The sequence below is a fragment of the Pinus tabuliformis genome, chromosome 1_2 (genome assembly GCF_031772625.1).
Source record: "Pinus tabuliformis cultivar Carrire ecotype Pingquan chromosome 1_2, CPIR1, whole genome shotgun sequence".
Lineage (NCBI taxonomy): Eukaryota > Viridiplantae > Streptophyta > Pinopsida > Pinales > Pinaceae > Pinus > Pinus tabuliformis.
In genome coordinates, this window is record NC_142298.1 from 1,203,496,720 (window position 1) to 1,203,515,551 (window position 18,832).

Genomic DNA, 18,832 nt, shown 5'->3' on the forward strand with positions numbered 1-18,832 from the left:
GCTACTCATCTCATCCATAGGGAGAGTCTCGTGAACTGTAGTCTACCATCTTGCTATTCATCTTTGATCTCTTTTTTGCAAGTACACCATGTCATCTTAAACCAAAAAATAACATAATCATCATAGCTCAGTATAGTTTAGGGGAGGATATCTCATCCGCAAGATCAACGAGATTAGCATGATACATTTATAATCATAATCACACTAGCATATGACATTTGTTTAACCAATATCTAGTTATCAATGTCTAATCATACCAAAACATACCATGAACTCATGCATGTCAAATACATTAATATCAATGTATGCATAACAATATATAACAACTGACATGCATAACCAATGCATAATCGACACACACTAATGATGACCACATCCAACAACATATCATCCAATTTCACATGGAGACACCACTACAACCATGACCACCACCATGCCTACACAACAAACACATAAATCAAAAGCATGAAGAACACCTGTATGCAACCGACATGAATACATGGCCAACACACCACCCATCTAGTCTAAGGGACTAGCCATGCTCTGATACCACTCTGCAACACCCTCCTCCCACATTTACCCAAGTTAACTAGTTCATTGGGGTAAACATGTGAAGAGAGGCTGCTATGATGTGATTCAAATCTCGATGTACAATTAAGGAAGTAGAACCGATAAAACCAAACAAATATGACCTTTCGCAGATGCTACAAAACCTTTGGGAGCAAACCAACACTTCCAAGTGACCAAACCCTGAGACAAATTTACATTTAACTAATATGGACCCCAACCATTCCCATGACAAGCCATGCATGCGACTGAGGCTTTCCAGTCACTCCCACAACAAGGCATGCCAACGACTATGGACTTTTTAAGCTAGTTTTGAGCTAGTGGCCCTGAATTCTGTGCCACTTTTGCAGGGCCAAGACTCAGGCCACTGCCCAGAACTTCATGAAACTTTCACAAATGATAAATGACATTGGAATAAAGGTACAAATGAAAACACATGATCAATGAATCTACTGAACCCTACTAGCCATAAGAGGTATTTCATCAAACATGTCACAAATATGTAATATATAGGTCATAACATCATTTTTGAGCATAGGGGTGTAATACCTATCTGAGATTCATAAAGAAACATTGTTTTATTATCACAATAGATACATTATCCTCTGTTAGTTCATATATTCATTCTAGTTTCAATTACTAATCAAAACATGATGAAATCCATACATTAATTTTACCATATAACACACTCATAACCAGCATATAACTAGTAGAAATAACAAGGATATAACAACCATGCTAAACACATATAAACCAATATATTTACACATGAAATACCACATAGAAAGAACTCTTATTATTGAATGAAAAATCCATGTAGGGTTGGGACTTCCACGAACCACCCGACCATAGATTGGCTAAACCAAATATTTATTTTAACCAATCACCCCCATGCCATATTCCAAGCATTAATGTGGGACTCAAAGAAAACAAAACCAACTTTCCTTAGGTGCTACCACAATCCGCACCAGATCACTAGGCCCTAACAAGAATGTATGCCACCAGACTTCTCCACCTACATCGTGAGGGATTTCCCCGTCTCCTAGTCTCTAAGATTTACCATATATGCCTCCATACAATGGTCAAGGATTTGTATTCGTAATCAAGACTCCACCCTCTAGGGTTTACTGTATGTTATGTAACCATCTCACAGAAATGAAAATCAACTACTTAAAAAATATCTTCTTCGAGGGGGAAACCTCCTTTATATTAAATAAATGAACAATACAAATGACAATACCTCCTTTTTATTTATAAGAGTCTAAGGGTCATAATATAATCAAAGCCTACATAAAAATAATAATGTAAGGGAGCAAAAAAAACAATCGTGGGCTTCTATGGGGCACAATAATAAAAATATGGGGACTACATGGGTACAAAAATAATAATAAAGGGGGATACACTAACAATAACAATAACGGGATACACCAGTAGTATAGGGACCTAACATGCCCCTCTCCTTCAAAAACGTGTTGTCCTCAACACTTGAGTAGTTCTGGATGCTTCTGTTTAAAATCCTTATCCTCACATGTGGAATCTTCAGTAGGTAAGTTCTTCCACTTGATGAGATACTCTAATATTGATCAATTTTGTAGTTGTCAATTTCTTGTTTCCATGAGTGCTTCAGGTTCCAACATGATTTTTCCTTCCTCATCAAGTTCTGGAAATATGGCTTGAGCTGGGAGCTTGTCACCTATAACCTTCTTTAAGCATGAATGATGGAAAACAGGGTGCACTAGAGAAGATGCAGGAAGCTTCAATTTGTATGCCATAGTACCAATGTTTTACAACACCTTGTAAGGACCATAATACTTTGGTGATAATTTATTATATTTCTTAGCTTGCTTTAGGGACATTTGTTTGTATGGTTGTAGCTATAAAAATACTGAGTCACCTACATTCAACTTCTTTCACTGTGATGTTGATCTTCCTGTTGTTTCATTTGATTATGTACCAAAGTGAGGTTATCCTTTAAGATTTGGAGAACTCGTTTTTGATGCTCGATGTGATCTTCCACTACGTAAAACTTATAATTTTCTCTTAAACATGATGTGACATACAATGGATGATATCCATAAAGTGTCATAAATGGGGTAATTTTTGTTGTAGTATGGTATGAAGTGTTATACCACTATTCAGCCAAAGGTAACCACTTGACCCATTGTGTTTTTTTATCAAATACAAAGCAAAAGAGGTATCCTTCCAAACATTTGTTCACTGTCTCATTTTTCCCATCAAATTGAGGATGATAAGATGAGCTATGAGATAATTGAGTACTAGAAAAGAAAATAATTCCATCCAAAAATTTCCAGTGAAAATGGGATATCTGTCACTTACAATAATCTTTGGGTTTCCATGTAGCTTTTGAATTGTTTCCATAAATGCAGTAGAAATTGTACTAGCTTTAAATGGATGAGATAATGCACAAAAGTGTGCATACCTAGTAAGTCTATCAACTACGACCATGATGATACTATTTCCTTTAGAATTGGGTAAACCTGTGATAAAATCCATTGAAGCCTCCTCCCAACATTGACTTGGAATAGATAAAGTTTGTAACACACCTAGAGTCTTAATTGTCTCAACTTTATTTTGTTGGCAAACCAAACATTCTGCCACAAAATTTTGAATATCATATTTAAGGCCCTACCAAAATAATTCCTTCTTGACCCTATGGTAAGTTTTTAAAAATACTGAGTGCCCTCCTAATGGAGAGGAGTGAAATTCCAAAAGAATATTTTGTATGAGTTGGGAATTCTTACAAATATGTAAGTGATCTTTGTACCATAATGAATCATTTTTCTAGCTAAACATATCAAATGTATTGGGATATTGCTGCAACTTTGGAATTAATGTCCAAACTACTTCGTCATTCTTCCATTCATCCCTTGCTTCGGTTATCCAATCTAGTTGGATAATAGAAATGGAACAAAGAAAAGCTTCCATATCCTCATCCTTTCTTAAAAGAGAATTGACAACAACATTTTGTTTCCCTTTTTTGTAGATGATTTCAAAGTCATAACCCAACATCTTTTTGACCCATTTTTTCTGCTCTTATGAAGATAGTTTTTGTTCCAAAAATAATTTAGGACTATCATGATTTGCTTTTACCTTGAAGTGTCTTCCCATTAGGTAAGTTCATCATTACTTTAGTGCATGTAGTATTTCCAACATTTCCTTCTCATAAATAGGTTTGTGTAAATACTTTCCTTTGATTGGATGACTTTCAAAAGTGATGGGTCTTCCTTCTTGCATTAAAACAACACAAATTCCATTTTATGAGGCATCACATTCCACAATAAAGGTTTTTGTGAAGTCTAGTGTAACTAAGACTGGTGCTTGGCACATTTCCTCTTTAATATGTTCAAAGGCCTTAGTTGCTTTCAGAGTCTAGGAAAATGCATCTTTCTTCAGTGATAATGTTAGAAGTGTTTCTATTCTCCAATAATTCTTAAAAAACTTCCAATAATACCCTATCAACTTGATAAATCCTCTAATATGATTTATGGTTGTGGGGATTTTCCATTCCTCTATGGCTTTAATTTTGTCAGGGTCTACCTTAACGCCCTCATGAGATACAATATCACCCAAATATTCCACTTCCTGTGCTCCAAAGAAGCATTTGGAGGTTTTTTCATATGATTGTTTCTCCTCCAATAGTTTGAGCACCTTTTCAACATATTGAACATGATCATTCCAAGACTTGCTATAGATTAGTATATCATCAAAATATACTAACAAAAAATTTGTAACGAAGGGTTTGACAATGGAATTCATCAAAACTTGAAGTTTATAAGGTGCATTGGTAAGGCAGAAAAGCATGACTAGAAATTCATAATGACCCCCATGAGTTATAAATGATTTTTACGGAATGTATTCAGTCTTCATTATAATTTGATGATATCATGAATGAAGATCCAACTTGGTGAATTACATTTCTCCATGTAATTCATCCAACAATTTATCAATGACAAGAATGGGACATTTATTGTTAATATTGAGCTTGTTGAGATCCCTATAATCTGTATACATGCACCATGATCCATCCTTCTTATGTACCAATATTACTAGAGAAGATAAAGAGCTTTGACTAGGTTGAATCCAAGGACATTTTTAAGGATGTGATTTTATCTTTGATCTTATAAACCTTAGCAAATCATAATAGTCCCTAATATGCAAATTGTAAAATGTTTGATAATATTTTTATAAAAATATTTAGATTTCTAATTATTTTATATGTGTTTGCATAATATTTTGGCTATTTTCAAGGTAAAAAATTTTATACTATAAAATTTGGGTGAATCACTTTTAGAAAAAACGGAAATTGGAGAATCTATTTTTTTGGAAAAAGTGGTGAATATTAGCCCATCTACGAATATACCGGCCTCTAGCATTTCTACAACCATACCTTCAATTTCACTCTTTTAGGCATAGGGATATCTGTAAGGCGTGATGTTTGCAGGAACACTTACTGGAATCAAATGAATAACATGATCATGGTTGCGAATAGGTCGTAGGACTTTGTGTTCTCAAATACCTTGGAATTTTTTTCCAATCATTTTTAGAGATTTGGAGAAATAGATGATTTCGATGTTTGAACCTCTAGTGAGCATAATTGTGCAATTACACCCCATTGTTATTTATTTAGAAGCTTTTCATGCAATTATATATTATTATCTTTCGTGGTTTCCCTAAGATGTCCTTTAATTCAACTTCCTTTCCTTCCAAAAAAAAATTCAAGAAAAGTTCTAGAAAATTAAAATTTGTCATCCCCAAAGATTTTAATCATTGGACTCCTAGTACAACATCAACACCACCCATTGGAATTGAAAGCATTGGACTATTATATACATATTCCCCCATGGATAACTTGATATTATAGCATTTTCTAGAGCAATTTACAGTTCCTCCATTTGCAACCATCACTTGACACTTTGGTGCTGGATATAGGAAGTAATTCAATTCCTTGGCTATCTTACAATGAATAAAATTTTGGGGACTACCTTAATCGATCAAAACTATTGCCTTTTTCTTCCTCATATGTCCTTCTATATTGAGTGTTTTAAGAGTGGTAATTCCTACCAATGCATTAGAAGATATGGCCATATTCATTCATTCTTTATCTAGGGTTGGTTCCTAATGTATATCCTTTTCTTTTGAATTTTCTTGTTCCTTTTCTTCCTCCTCTTCACAATGTATGTAAAATAATTTATTCTCAACACACTTATGACCTTTAATGTATTTTCTATCACGAATGTAACATAGCCCTTTTTCTCTTTTTTCCTCCAATTGATGTGGTGTCAACCTTGTAGGTTGTGAAAGGCTAGGAGAAACATCACTTCCATGTTTATAGTGGTAGACTTCCTTGTTGCCATAATTTTCCTTTCAAATTTTCTTGCCACCCTGAATGCTTTCTCCAATGAATCAAGTTCCAAAAGGTGAAGCTCATGTTGGATGTTATCCTTTAAGGTCCCTATGAAGACATCAACCCTATGCTCCTCTACAATATCATTTACCCTCATATTAAATTTTTGTAAGTCCTCAATGTGCTTTGCCATTGAACCCTTCTGTTTGAGATTTATCAATTGGCTAAAGAAGGTGTTTCTCTTTATATCCTCATAATGTGCTATCCATTCCTCCATAAAAAATGACCAAGCGACAAGTGGTTTATGATAATAAAGCCATCGATACCATAAAATGATTGGGTTCTAAATATAAAGTTGCAATGCGTACCTTTTTGTGTGTTGCACATTATGGAGATCGAAATATTGCTCCATCTGTAGTATCCATGTTACTAGATCCTTGCCATAAAAAATAATCATATCAATCTTTGGACTATGGTGTGTACTCAATCCAAAAATAGGGTCTATGGAATCATGATTAACATTACTTTTTTTCTCATCATGATTTTCATCTAATACTTTTTCTCCATTAGGAGAAACTTCTTGTCGCAACTTTGTCAAACCTTCCTTCAAACCTTCCATATATGCTTTTAATCCATTCTTCGATTATTCCATGTTGCCTTTCATTTTTTCTTCTATAACATCCATATTAGCTTTCATACAATTATCCAAACCATTTATCTTAGCTTCCATTTCATTTTTTGTTTCTCTTTGCGAGAAGGAAATTTGTTGCACTTGGTCTAGTAATTTTGATATATCAAGTTGCATTTCTTCCTCTTCTTCATGCGTTATAGTAGATATTTTTGGTTTATTACTAAGTGTTTCCATTTTCTTTCTTCAAATCATTTTGGAATTAAACATTGATATTTATGCTTTATTATGCATGTTGAATCACTTCAAACTGATTTTTCAAATAAAACTTATGCCAATTTAAAAACAAAATACACACCTTTTTTCTAGCTTTGTAGGTGCTTGATATTGAATCTGTTGTGTCTTTGTAATTTAGGATTTTCAAGGTCTGAAATTCATTCCTGTGGTAGCCCTCTGTGACTTCTTTCCAATTCCATGAGTCATAAAACATTTGGATTCGTCGAGATAAAGTTATGTCCAATCTCCCACGATGACTTGATTATAGAATGGTTGAATAGATCAAAATCGTACAGAGTGCCACATGTCCTTGTTTCGACCTTCGGCCCTGAAAATGATACAAAAGATACTACAGTCTATTCACTTTCAGCCACTTTTTACGAAATTCAAAGCCAATGCTTGTAGAGGAATATATGATGATTTTCCCAAGGTACCTATTTGAGATGAAATTATGGAGCATGCAAAAACCGTAACTTCTTCAGCCCATATCTCCGAAAATATAGTGAACCAAGATCATAAATGTTTACAGGAATTTCATCAGGATTTCAGCTCCTTGTGGTAAAAATATTTTCTTTTGAACCTTTGTGGAAAAAAGGTTATAGCAAAAATTCCGTGATGGCCTATTTGCAGCAGCAAAACCCTAGAATCCAAAGCTCTGATACCAAATGTTATGCAACCAAATTATAAAAAGATAGATCAATGACTTAAAAAGTATACTCTTTGAAGGGGAAACCTCCTTTACATTACGTAAATAAAAATTTCTTGGATGATACAAATGACAAGACCTCCTTTCTATATATAGGATTCTAAGGGGGCACAAAATAATGAGAGCCTACATAACAATAATAATGTAAGGGCACAAAATAACAATAGTGCCCTTATATGGGGCAACATAATAATAATATAGGGACTACACGGGCACAACAATAATAATAAGGGTAATACACTAACAATAAAAATAAGTGGTTGCACTAGTAGTATATGGACCTAACACCGTATATCCTGACATTCACTAGTCGAAGATTCCTAGGCCTGATCAAGGGCACATACCTCTAGGCTTTACTATATATACCACCATTCATCGCTGAGGATTCCTAAGATTACCAAGGCACAACAAATTCGACTTTACCACAACCCCACCTTCTCTGGTCCAAGGATTCCTAGGTGATGTGTTCTTTCTTTCAAAGAGCACCTAACTCAGTTTCAAAACCATATGGAAATCCATCTCAACCAAATACAAGAGAACCCATCACACCATTGCCATTTGGAAATGGAAAGGCAAGGCTGATGAACATTGTCACACTTGGAAAAACCCATGCCAATGGTAGCAAGAGAACCAAATACACACATGCATGTACCATGCATGCCAAAACTAGCAAGGAAATCACACATGCAAATTGATACCTAAAAATCATCTCACTATACTTTCTTGATCCTGCTCTTCCTTGTTTGATATTTTCCTTCTTGGTCCTTCCTTTGCTTTCCTTGATCAAATTCTAGACTTCTTCAAGAAAAATCTATGTGTCCAAGAGTATTAGAGAGAGCTCTAGAACTGAACTAAAAAAAGGTACCAACTAGTCCTTAGAAGCCTTTTTATTAATGAGGCCTCTATTTTCTTGATTTGTCCAATATTTTCCTTAATTTTCCTTCTCACATGCAATATGTGACCTTTCACTTTCCTTTTCTCATAATTTCCATTATTCTCATCAATAAAATGCTATTTAATGCCACTTTGCCTTTCCAAATCCTTTTCCATTGCTTTTGCCAATTTCATTTATCCATAATAAACCAAATGAACACTAACACTAGGATGTTTTGCCAAACATTGAACTTCAAATACATGCCCCATTACCTTGGTTATTATTTTTCCTTTATTAACTTTATTTACATGGAATTTTGACTAGGGATGTTACAATACTTTTTGTGTGTCTTAAACTAGCTAGAAAATGAAGGAGGGACTTCCCCTTTTTACCCAACCATAAGCTAGCTACACAACAAATATCTTGTATTCAAATACCTCCATGCTAAATCTAATGTTTGAAGGAATGCTTGCTCAGGAAATTCACACCAAAGGATTAGTTAAACATTTAGAATATGGAGCTCACTGTCCAGGTGGTTTATCAACTACTCTCTAACAACAGGCACAAAGGTGGTTTATCAATTATTTCCTAGTAGTAAGCACCAAAGTGACTCACTCTTTCCTCTAAGTTCATTCAGAAGTGTTCATCCAATATTTAGATGAGGTATTTCTTAGTCTCAGGAGTTGGAATCCACTATACACATGGTTTATCAATTGTATTTTCTTAGAAACCACCACTGGTTTCTGATGTCCATTATCCAAGTGGTTTATCATCTACTAAATAAGCACTAGAATGACCCAAAATTACCTGTCAAGGTGGTTTATCGACTATGCAACAATAACCAAAGTGATTCAACTTTTCATTGAGCCCCCCACTGATCCACACAGACTTAGACACATAGTTTAGTGGCCTTACACACAAATTGTTTGGAAGTCACCCAAAATTCACCCCATGGTTCAGATTTCATATTGTTTAGTCTCAAGAGTTGGAATTAGCTGTCGAGGTGGCTTATCAACTATAAAACAAGCATCGTAGTGATTCATTCTTCCACTAAGTCTCTCGCTAATCTACATATGCTTAGACACACAGATCAGTGGAATCACACAATTCACAAGGAACTCATGCATGGGGCTCTGCATACCATCTCAAACCCCACTTTGTCTTCTACTATCAATGCCCAACAATTCCTACATGCTCCAACAATCAGGGGTGCACAGTTAAAAGTGAGAGAGACTCAGTCTAGGAGAGGAATAAGGAAATATTAATCAAGAAGAGAGAGTTTGAGAGCCAAAACACGAATTTGTGGGAGCCTACCACAAAACCAAACTAGCCAACCCACCAAAAATTTCTTTATTTGTTCCTTCATATATTTCTTTCCAACATTATCTATGTATTTGAGAGGTCACAATCCTATCTCTTCAACGTGATAGGGGGAAGGGAATCGCCTTTTCCTCCACCAACTCTAATAACATCTCATAATTAACTATCAAGTGGCTCATTTAGGTATGCATCACTGCCTCCAATCACATCTCATAAATTAACTGTCAGTAAGTTTTCTTGATCAAGTATACAAGTGATAGTTCATAAACTCCAATAATTAATTTTAGGGATGGTTTCATGGCTTTCCAAGCAAGCAACCTCCATTAGAAATTGTGGTTCTGAATATTTATCCTCTCCTTCAATGGGTAATGATAAGAATTAAATTTACATGTTTAAAGCACAGTGTACATCCAATCGTCTCTCCTACATGCATGTAGCATTATAGTCACACTACAAAAGGTGTGGTAAATGAGAGGGTTGTCAAAGTACTTGAGAAGGATTCGTGCACGATGATCATGGAGTGATGGTGTTGTTGAAAGGTTTTCAAATCATTACATTGTACGTGTTGTTGGGGCATAAAAACTTGAGTGGATGTAGTAGTATAGTTGTTATTGAAATAAACTGGTTAACCTTTTATCTAGTCAGCAAGACCATGTTGTGGCATGAAGGAATGGGACACCATGGAGAGAAATGATTTTTATCCATGTAAAGAAAATGTATGGTTGAAGTTTTATTTTTTAACTCTTTGGAATTCAAATTTTGTGGGCATAATAGATTCATGTTAGATTCCCATCTAGCGCTACAAGGGAAAAAGAATATTGGAGCTAATTCATAGTGATGCATTCTGGAAAGTATTACTGCAGTATCCAGGTGACTCCATATACTATGTATCCTTCAATGATGATTTCTGAAAGATGAAATGGTTGTATTTCCTAAAGAAGAAAGAGGTTTCCCAAAAAAATTAGGAGTTCAAATATTTTATGGAGAGCCTGAAAGATAGAAAAATAAAGGTGCTATGATAAGGAAAAGGTGAATTTCATGATAAAGAGCTTGAGTAGTTCTAAAAATAGCATGGGATATTATGCAAAATAACTACTCCATAGAATCCTTACTAGAATCGACATGATGAAAGAATAACTTCAGGTTTCAATGGAAAAAGCAAAATGGATGCTTAGTAGTGCAATATTGGCATAAGAGTTTTTGTTCGAGGAAGTCAACAATACATGTTACATGGTGAAAAGGTCTCCATCATAGGCACTGGTTGATAAAACTCCATATGAAGTATGGTTTGGTAAAAATACATTGCTCACACATCTCAAAATATTTAGCTGTAAGGATTTTGTCCATATCACAAAGGAGAAGAGGACAAAGCTGGATAACAAGGTAGTTAAGTGTATTTTAATTAGCAACAAGGATGGAATTAAATGATATAAGTTGTGGGATCTAGTGTCAAGGAAGACAATTTATAGTCAATATGTGATCTTTAGAGAATTTAGGTGTGCTTCTATGACTGAAGAGAATTTAGAAAAGGATAAAGGAAACAAAAGTTGATTTTTGAATTGAAGTTGGAATAAAGTGAGCCAGATGAGATAATTGAGTGAGATTAAGAAGTTGAATGATATAATCTGATTCTAAGGTCTAGTCGAGTAAGAAATAATCCAAAAGATCCCTCATATGATTTTCATTACGGTTTTGTACTAGTTTCCATTAACAATGAAATCATGATAGTTGGGGAGGAAATTGACTTGTTATAGGATAAAATATGGTTGAAATGCATGAAGAAATAAATATATTCTTTGTAAAAGAATGAGGCATAGGATTTTGTCAAATTACTTAATGGAAGGAGTGTCGTTAGTTTCGCTTGGGTTATAAAAAAAATGTTGAATGCAACAGGGTAAGTTGAGAAGTACAAGGCTTGATTAGTGGTGAAAGGTTATTCCCATGTGAAGGAAGTCTACTTTTATGAGATATTTCCCCTATTTCATAATTAACATCCAATAGTGTATTAGTGTATCTGCCTATAACATTTAATTTGGAAATAGAAAAATAATGTAAAGAAAAAATTTTGACATGGTGATTTTGAAGAGGAAATCTACATGAAACAAACTAAAGGATCTATAGGGAAGGGAAAGGAGAAGTTGGCCTGCAAGGTGAGGAGTTCCCTTTATGGTATGAAGCAATCACTTAGGATGTGGTACTTGAATTTGAACATATCCACATAGGGATTGTTTTTTGTGATAAGATATAGTGATTATTGTGTATATCTCAAGTAGTAAGGTAAGTGTTTTATATATGTAGTGATATATGTTGATGACATCTTGTTGATTTGAAACAAAATGAGTTATTAGGGAGGTGAAGATTCAACTATCCTCCACTTTTAACATGAAGTATCTTGGTCTGGAAATGGATATCAAGAGAGATCACATGGTTAGGAAACTCTATATAAGTCAAAGGAAGTATGTTGAAACAATTCTAAAGCATTTCTATATGCATGATTATAAATTAGTGAAGAAATCAATTCCTAGTGGGGAAAGATTAACTTCTCAACAATGTCTAAAGACACAAAACTAAAGACAATACATCGCCTATGTTCCATATGTAAGTGTTTCACGTAGTTTGATGTTTGTAATGGTCTATACTTACTAGATATTGTTCATGTAGAGGGACTATTAAGCAGATACATGACAACACCTAGAAAGGAGCCTTGGTCTATTTTCAAAAGAATATTAAGGTAATTGTGTGGAACAAATCAAAATCTGATCTATCACCATGAAGGACCTAAGGATAATAGTGAATCAATTATATAAGGATTTTTCAATGTTGACTGGGGTGGTGATTTGGACAGAAAAAGGTCAACTCATGAATATGTGTTCAAGTTGCTCAATAGATCTATTAATTGGATGGTAAAGAAAAGTGGGTTTTGGAAATATCAACAACAAAGGATGAATACATGGAAGCCACTCACGCAAGCAAAGGAGCAGTTTGACTGTGGAAACTAGATTCAAATATCAAATTTTCTCAACAAATACTATGGATAGGTTATGGAAATCAAATTGCAATATTCCTAGAAAAGAACCCAACTCAAGGTAAAAGTAGATATGGTGAACAATGTTGTAGACTATTTACCTAAGTTAGTGAGTTTTGGTAAATTATCTTGGTGTAGAGAGAAATTGGACCGAGGAACTCTGGCTCACTAAAAATTCAATGTTAATAGTTCATGCAAAGAAAACAAGTGGGAGAATGTTGAGGTGTTCTACTCTTTGCAGGTAATATTAGATGATTGGAAGTCTTTTAGTTCATGGTTTATTCACACAATACAACCGAGAGTGAACTTCAACAAGTATGGAAAGAAACAATTGACCAAGAACAACAAGTCATCATAACTTCTGAAGTAAATTAAATGAAAAGACACGTCAATAGTGTAGTCAATAGAACAAAAGTAAAGTCAGGGGTAGTTACCTTAGTCTAAGTCGTTGAGTAGTTGAGAAATTGATGGGAGTCAATAATTGATCAGAATAGTCAAAGGGATCCTAATCAAGTGTACATGCATAGTTGACTTATATTGGTGGTCAAAATGGATTTAAGTATAGTTAGAATTGGATAAAAAATAGTTATGAATACCGAGATTCCAAGGATCTTACCCAATGATATTCACCCACCTATATTGATTTTAGATGTTTAAAATTAAGGGTTTTTATGCCTATAAATAGAGCATGATGTAAGGTTTATGAGAGGTTATGATATATGACGAATCTTCACGATCAATAGAGACTGGGTGATGTACAAATGCATTGGTTTTGGGTGTGGATCAAGGACAAAATTCATTGTAACATTTATGTATTGTTGGTTGGGAATATAAGAGCAGTGAGGCTCAAAGGCTAGTTGGTTTTCTTAATTAATGGTTTCCAAGGTAAAATATCTATGTGTCGTTAACTCTTTATGGTGCGATATTGTTTATTTTTAGATCTTTAAATCTTCTCATGGTCATTAGAGGTTTTAAATGTTAATTGAACTTCTAGTCTAGTTTAGATGTCTAGTTGAATCTATATTTGGATTTTGGGCATGTGTAAGTCTAGTGCCTTAAGCCCAACAATCAACACCTTGAATGTTGTAATTGTTTCTTGGGAAATGGTTCCAAACATCTTGCCCTTTTGTGTACCCTTGAAGGAGATGGTGCATATGCAATAGGGGGTTTGACTACTAGAAAAAGAAGGTGGTTTCATTGTTTTTTCTTGTTAAAAAACACACACACACATAATCCATAGTAAAAACTAGAGGAAGATACCCATTTTGAGGTTGGGATATTTCTCTAAGATATTTTTTGTGTTTCTATATATGCGTGATTGCATTGTAATTTTATTACTTATTATTATTATCCAATTTTAAGGTCACGGCCAAGCCAGGCGCCAAATTGGTGTATGAGACCCCCTTGTTTGTGGTACAAGGGACCCACCTTCGTTCAACAATTTGAGTGCTAAGTCTACGATGGCATACATACTCTACCCCCTCTAGTTTTCAACCTGTGACCTCTTATGAGGAAACACATGCTCTTAACCATTAGGTCCACTCAAGTTATTTAAATTCACTAAAAACACAATCATGGTTACATTAGTATTTGTAATTTTGAATTATTTGACTATAAACCTTTGATTATAAATCATTTGCAAATAAAAATAAAATAAGAAACTTGAAATCTATTACATTATGTGACCTGCATGTGGTTATTCTTCATTTAAATATTGAAGTTAAGTTCTTGAATATCAATGTCATGAAAAGTATACAAAACTAATGAATCACTCTAAAAATTCAGCATCAAAAGATCTTGTCCAAGATATATTTTGTTGTGAATGTACATCACATCTCTCAAAAACAAAGTGGTTCACCTCCATTTATTTCACCATTTGTCCTATCCTTTTCTATTATTGCTCTATACGTTCTAGAGAATCCAAGTTGCAAATGGGTATGTAAATATATTCAATGAAGTCAACAATGAACCACCGGCAATGAAACATTGCGTCCAACCACTGTATACGAAAACAACAACGTAAGTGACGAGTTGAAACGAGGCATATGTTCATCTCATTTGGAGCAAATAACAAAAGAATGAACGACCCACACCGTAGGAAAACAACATCGTATACTGATGAGTGAATTGAAAAGAGGCGCGTGTTCATCTCATTTGGAGCAAATAACAAAAGACATAACTAGATTGAAGGAGTATCTTACTGTCAATATTGTTGTTTTGTGCCATTGTAGTCGTATTCGTCTTAGATCAGTGCCAAGTGGAGTTTGAACAAGTTTAAAGGAACTGCAGAGATAGTGTCTGATATGTGGGTGTTGTTCATTCCCGGTTTACTGTTTTAGGTGCCCCTAGATTCATTTGGGTAATGTGGGTGTTGCTCATACCCGTTTTTTTTGCTTCTGGGTACCCCCATATTCAGCGAGATTCTTGTTGTATCTGAGTGGGTATATGTACCCTGCCACAGGGGTCAGGCAAGTCATTGTTCAACGTTATATGAAGGGTTTCTGCTTCTGTAGCATTCAATAAGAAGGGTTTCTACTTTTGCAGCATTGATTGTAGCAGGGGTTTTCATGCATGCGGAGAATGTTTTTAGTAGTTTTGGAAATTGTTTTTCCTTTGAGTTAGAAAATTTGTGAGCTGTAACTGGTCTGTGAGCTTGTTTTGGGGGCAGAATTGAAGGATGTTTGATATACTTGTTGTACTGGTGTTTGAGTAGATTTATATTGAGGAAGTGTTTTCTCTCATTTTTCTGATTATCAGTGTAAAGTTGTGAGCCTTGTCAACAAGGAGTTTTGAAAATGGCTGTTTGAAGTGAGGGAGTCGTCAGGAGCTTTAAGAAGAGAAGAGATATGTTTCACTTTATCTCATCCGATTCATCACCTAGCAGAGACTGGCCCGGAGACAAGCAGAAGTTCTGCAATGCTCCTAGGACCTCCATAGCTTTCAATCCAAAGGAGTCCTCAGATTCAGAGGCGACCAAAGTACCAACTTCTCCATTGAATATCAAGACATTCTCTGGAGTTGGGCTCAGTCATCGGCATGAAAACAGCTCAGATTCCCAGTTGAGTTCTCACAAGCAGCAAAGAGAGACAATACCGATTGGTTCTCCACATGGATTTACAAAATCTACCCATCAAACTGGAATGGAGATTTCAGAGAGCTATACTTGTGTTATATCCCATGGGTCAAAATCGAGCATAAAAACCATGTATAATCATTGCGGTATGGAGTGTGAAAGTGTGCAATACCCTGTTCGAAAACAAAATGAACATGAAATATGGGCAGTCGTATCACCACCTGCGAGAAATTCAAATGTTGCAGTGTTTCCTGCTACCCATTTTCTCAGCGCTTGCTATCTGTGCAAACGGAAATTGAACCATGGGAAGGACATCTACATGTACAGGTCTCTTATAAGAGTTTTCTTCTAATCTTTGATACAACATTGAATCTATTATAATTTCCTTTTTTCCGGAGCTAGCCTCATTCTCTGTTTGTTGATTACTGCAGAGGTGACAAAGCATTCTGCAGCGTGGAGTGCCGCTACCAACAGATTTTGATGGACGATGGACTGCCGTTACCAACAGATTTTGGTGGATGACGGAATGGATAAGGAGAGGTTTTTATGCTACTATACTTTTGTGTGTTCTAACTTATGAAATTCTTTCTTATGTGAGTGGATGTTATGTTTTTGAAATTTTTATTTATTTGGTCATCATTACTCTGGAGGGCAACTGTTACATTTGTGAATCCTTATTGTATTTCTCTAAAGTTTATATACAAATTCGCTGCATGCTGCAATTAGAGTTTTGCATTACACTGAAATTATATCGGCTAAGTGGTCCGTGTTAAGATATTATTGTTGTGAGAGTAATAAGGTGTTATATAATATGGTAAATGTAAAGAATATATAAAAAATTACACTGAAATTATATCGGCTAAGAAAGTGCTTCGTGTTAACTAATTATTGTTGTGACAGGAATAAGGTGTTATACAAGATGGTAAATGTAAATAATATATATATATATAGATATATATATATATATAATTAGACTAGAATAAGGTAATTTTGAACTTGAATTATGTAACAAAAAAATCAAATTTTGTAAAATAAACATATATAAAAATATTAAAAATTAAACTAGTCTAAATTCATTTTAAATCTAGATATAAAACAAAAAACTAAACTTAATCATGCCTATACAACGTAGAGAAAATGGTGACAAAGTGTTCTGTTAAGGCACTCTGTGGTGTAAAGGTCACGGGTTTGAAATTTCGTAGGTATAAATCTAGCCATCGTAAGGGTCGATGTGGCCTAGCTCGGGTGTGCCCGGGTGCAATCCCCAAGCGAGTACTCACATAACCTAGCAAAAAAAAAATCTAAACTCAATTCGATTCAACATGTTTGATTATTTCCAAATTACCATTAAACTTGAGCACCATAGCATCATACCAACAATAATGTAGCTTCACATATCATATAGTGAGCAATGATCATAACAAGTGAAGCTAGAAAGAAGATGTGAGTAAGGGCCTCCAATCCTTTCTTATCTTTCATCGAAACTACTATGAAGGAATCATATCAATGTAGTGTTTTGCAACAATTTCATCGAAACTACTAAGAAAGAATAATATCAATGTAATGTTCTAGAACAATATTATGTAATTTTTTTGCATTTAGGTTTTATTAAGATATAGCATTAAAAACAAAAGTTGGATAGTTGATGTTTATGGTTCATTGTTTGCAATAATGGAGAAGGCTAAAAATTGTAATCCAAAGTAAAATAGATGGACTGGAACTATTACATCAATTTATGTAATTAAATGGTTTAGAAAAAAATGAACTAATACATTGATAATAAAGAGATTATGTACGTTACTTTAAAACATAATCTCCAATATATCAACATTTGAAAAATTAATAGATTGATACAAATGAATTTATTATAAATGCTTCTCCCATATCTTATATATTAGATACAATAAATTGAAGGATATAATATATTGTTTGCTTGGTTCTTGAAAGTGTCAATATGTTAGGATCACAGAATATTGAGAGAAGTGGTGATGTCTACAAACACTGTTGCTTGATCCTAATGCTACCAGGACAAAATAAAATTGATTTTGTTTTTCCTTTAAATAAGCTATATCGAAGAGTAATACCATGGGTAAAACCATAGGTTATCATAAACCTAGAGCATGAAACTGGTGGTAACTTGACCGAGCCAAGTTTACCTGAACCACCTTAGCAATCCCACCCTTAAACTTGACTCGGAGATATTAACCTGGTCTTAATCATTCATCAACCATATGACTTAAGATCTCACATTCCTCCTTCAAGCTAGGATACTAGTACACCTGCCACCCTAGTGCCTCTCAAAGTGCTCCATTCAATAACTTAATGATTCCATGCACCACTGCACTACATGTATGCATGATCAAAGTCTTAAGGCCTTGCAACAATGCATGCCCTTGCGCAACATATATGCTTAAACATTAAGTCTTACAACTTCTTATGGAAATATACATGAATTGGGCCAAAACCCTTTGAGTGTTCACACATCACACACTAGCTCCTTCATTAACTTCAAACCATTAACTCCATTACATTCTTTCTCTTATCCAGACCACGTATCTCTCTTTCTATATCTCACTTATTCCATACCTTGAACTGGATCTTCTTCAAGAATCACACTTGCCTGGTCCACACAATCTCTCATTATAATAATGTCTATCAATTTAGTAGGCATCATTCTCTTTTTGAGTAACCACCACAACCTTACACTGCACTTGCAAATTGTGCTCCTAATAGCTGCTCCATGACCTCTAAAACCTAATCTGCAAGTCTTGATGTGTGATCCAAATTGACTACTTAGAAATACAAGCTCTCTCATATCTCCTCCTCTTCTTTTTCTCGTCTATTTGCACCCTTAGGGACATAACCATCGCCTCGCTAAAATCAAGTTACATTTATGTATCGAACCCATTAATTTGAATTAGCAACTCTTCATTTTTATTGTGAAAATAACCATTAATGCTTCACGGTCAACTCCATGCTCTCATACTCACAAGGCTTT

General features: G+C 34.7%; 1 protein-coding gene across 1 annotated transcript; it reads left to right on the forward strand.

Moving 5' to 3' along the window:
* Positions 1-15,133: 15,133 nt before the first annotated feature.
* Positions 15,134-16,556, forward strand: LOC149210574 (FCS-Like Zinc finger 10-like). Its single transcript, XM_089394453.1, has 2 exons — positions 15,134-16,161; positions 16,266-16,556. Exons 1-2 carry the CDS (start codon positions 15,608-15,610, stop codon positions 16,354-16,356), a joined length of 645 nt encoding a protein of 214 aa, XP_089250579.1. The 5' UTR covers positions 15,134-15,607; the 3' UTR covers positions 16,357-16,556.
* Positions 16,557-18,832: the final 2,276 nt, after the last annotated feature.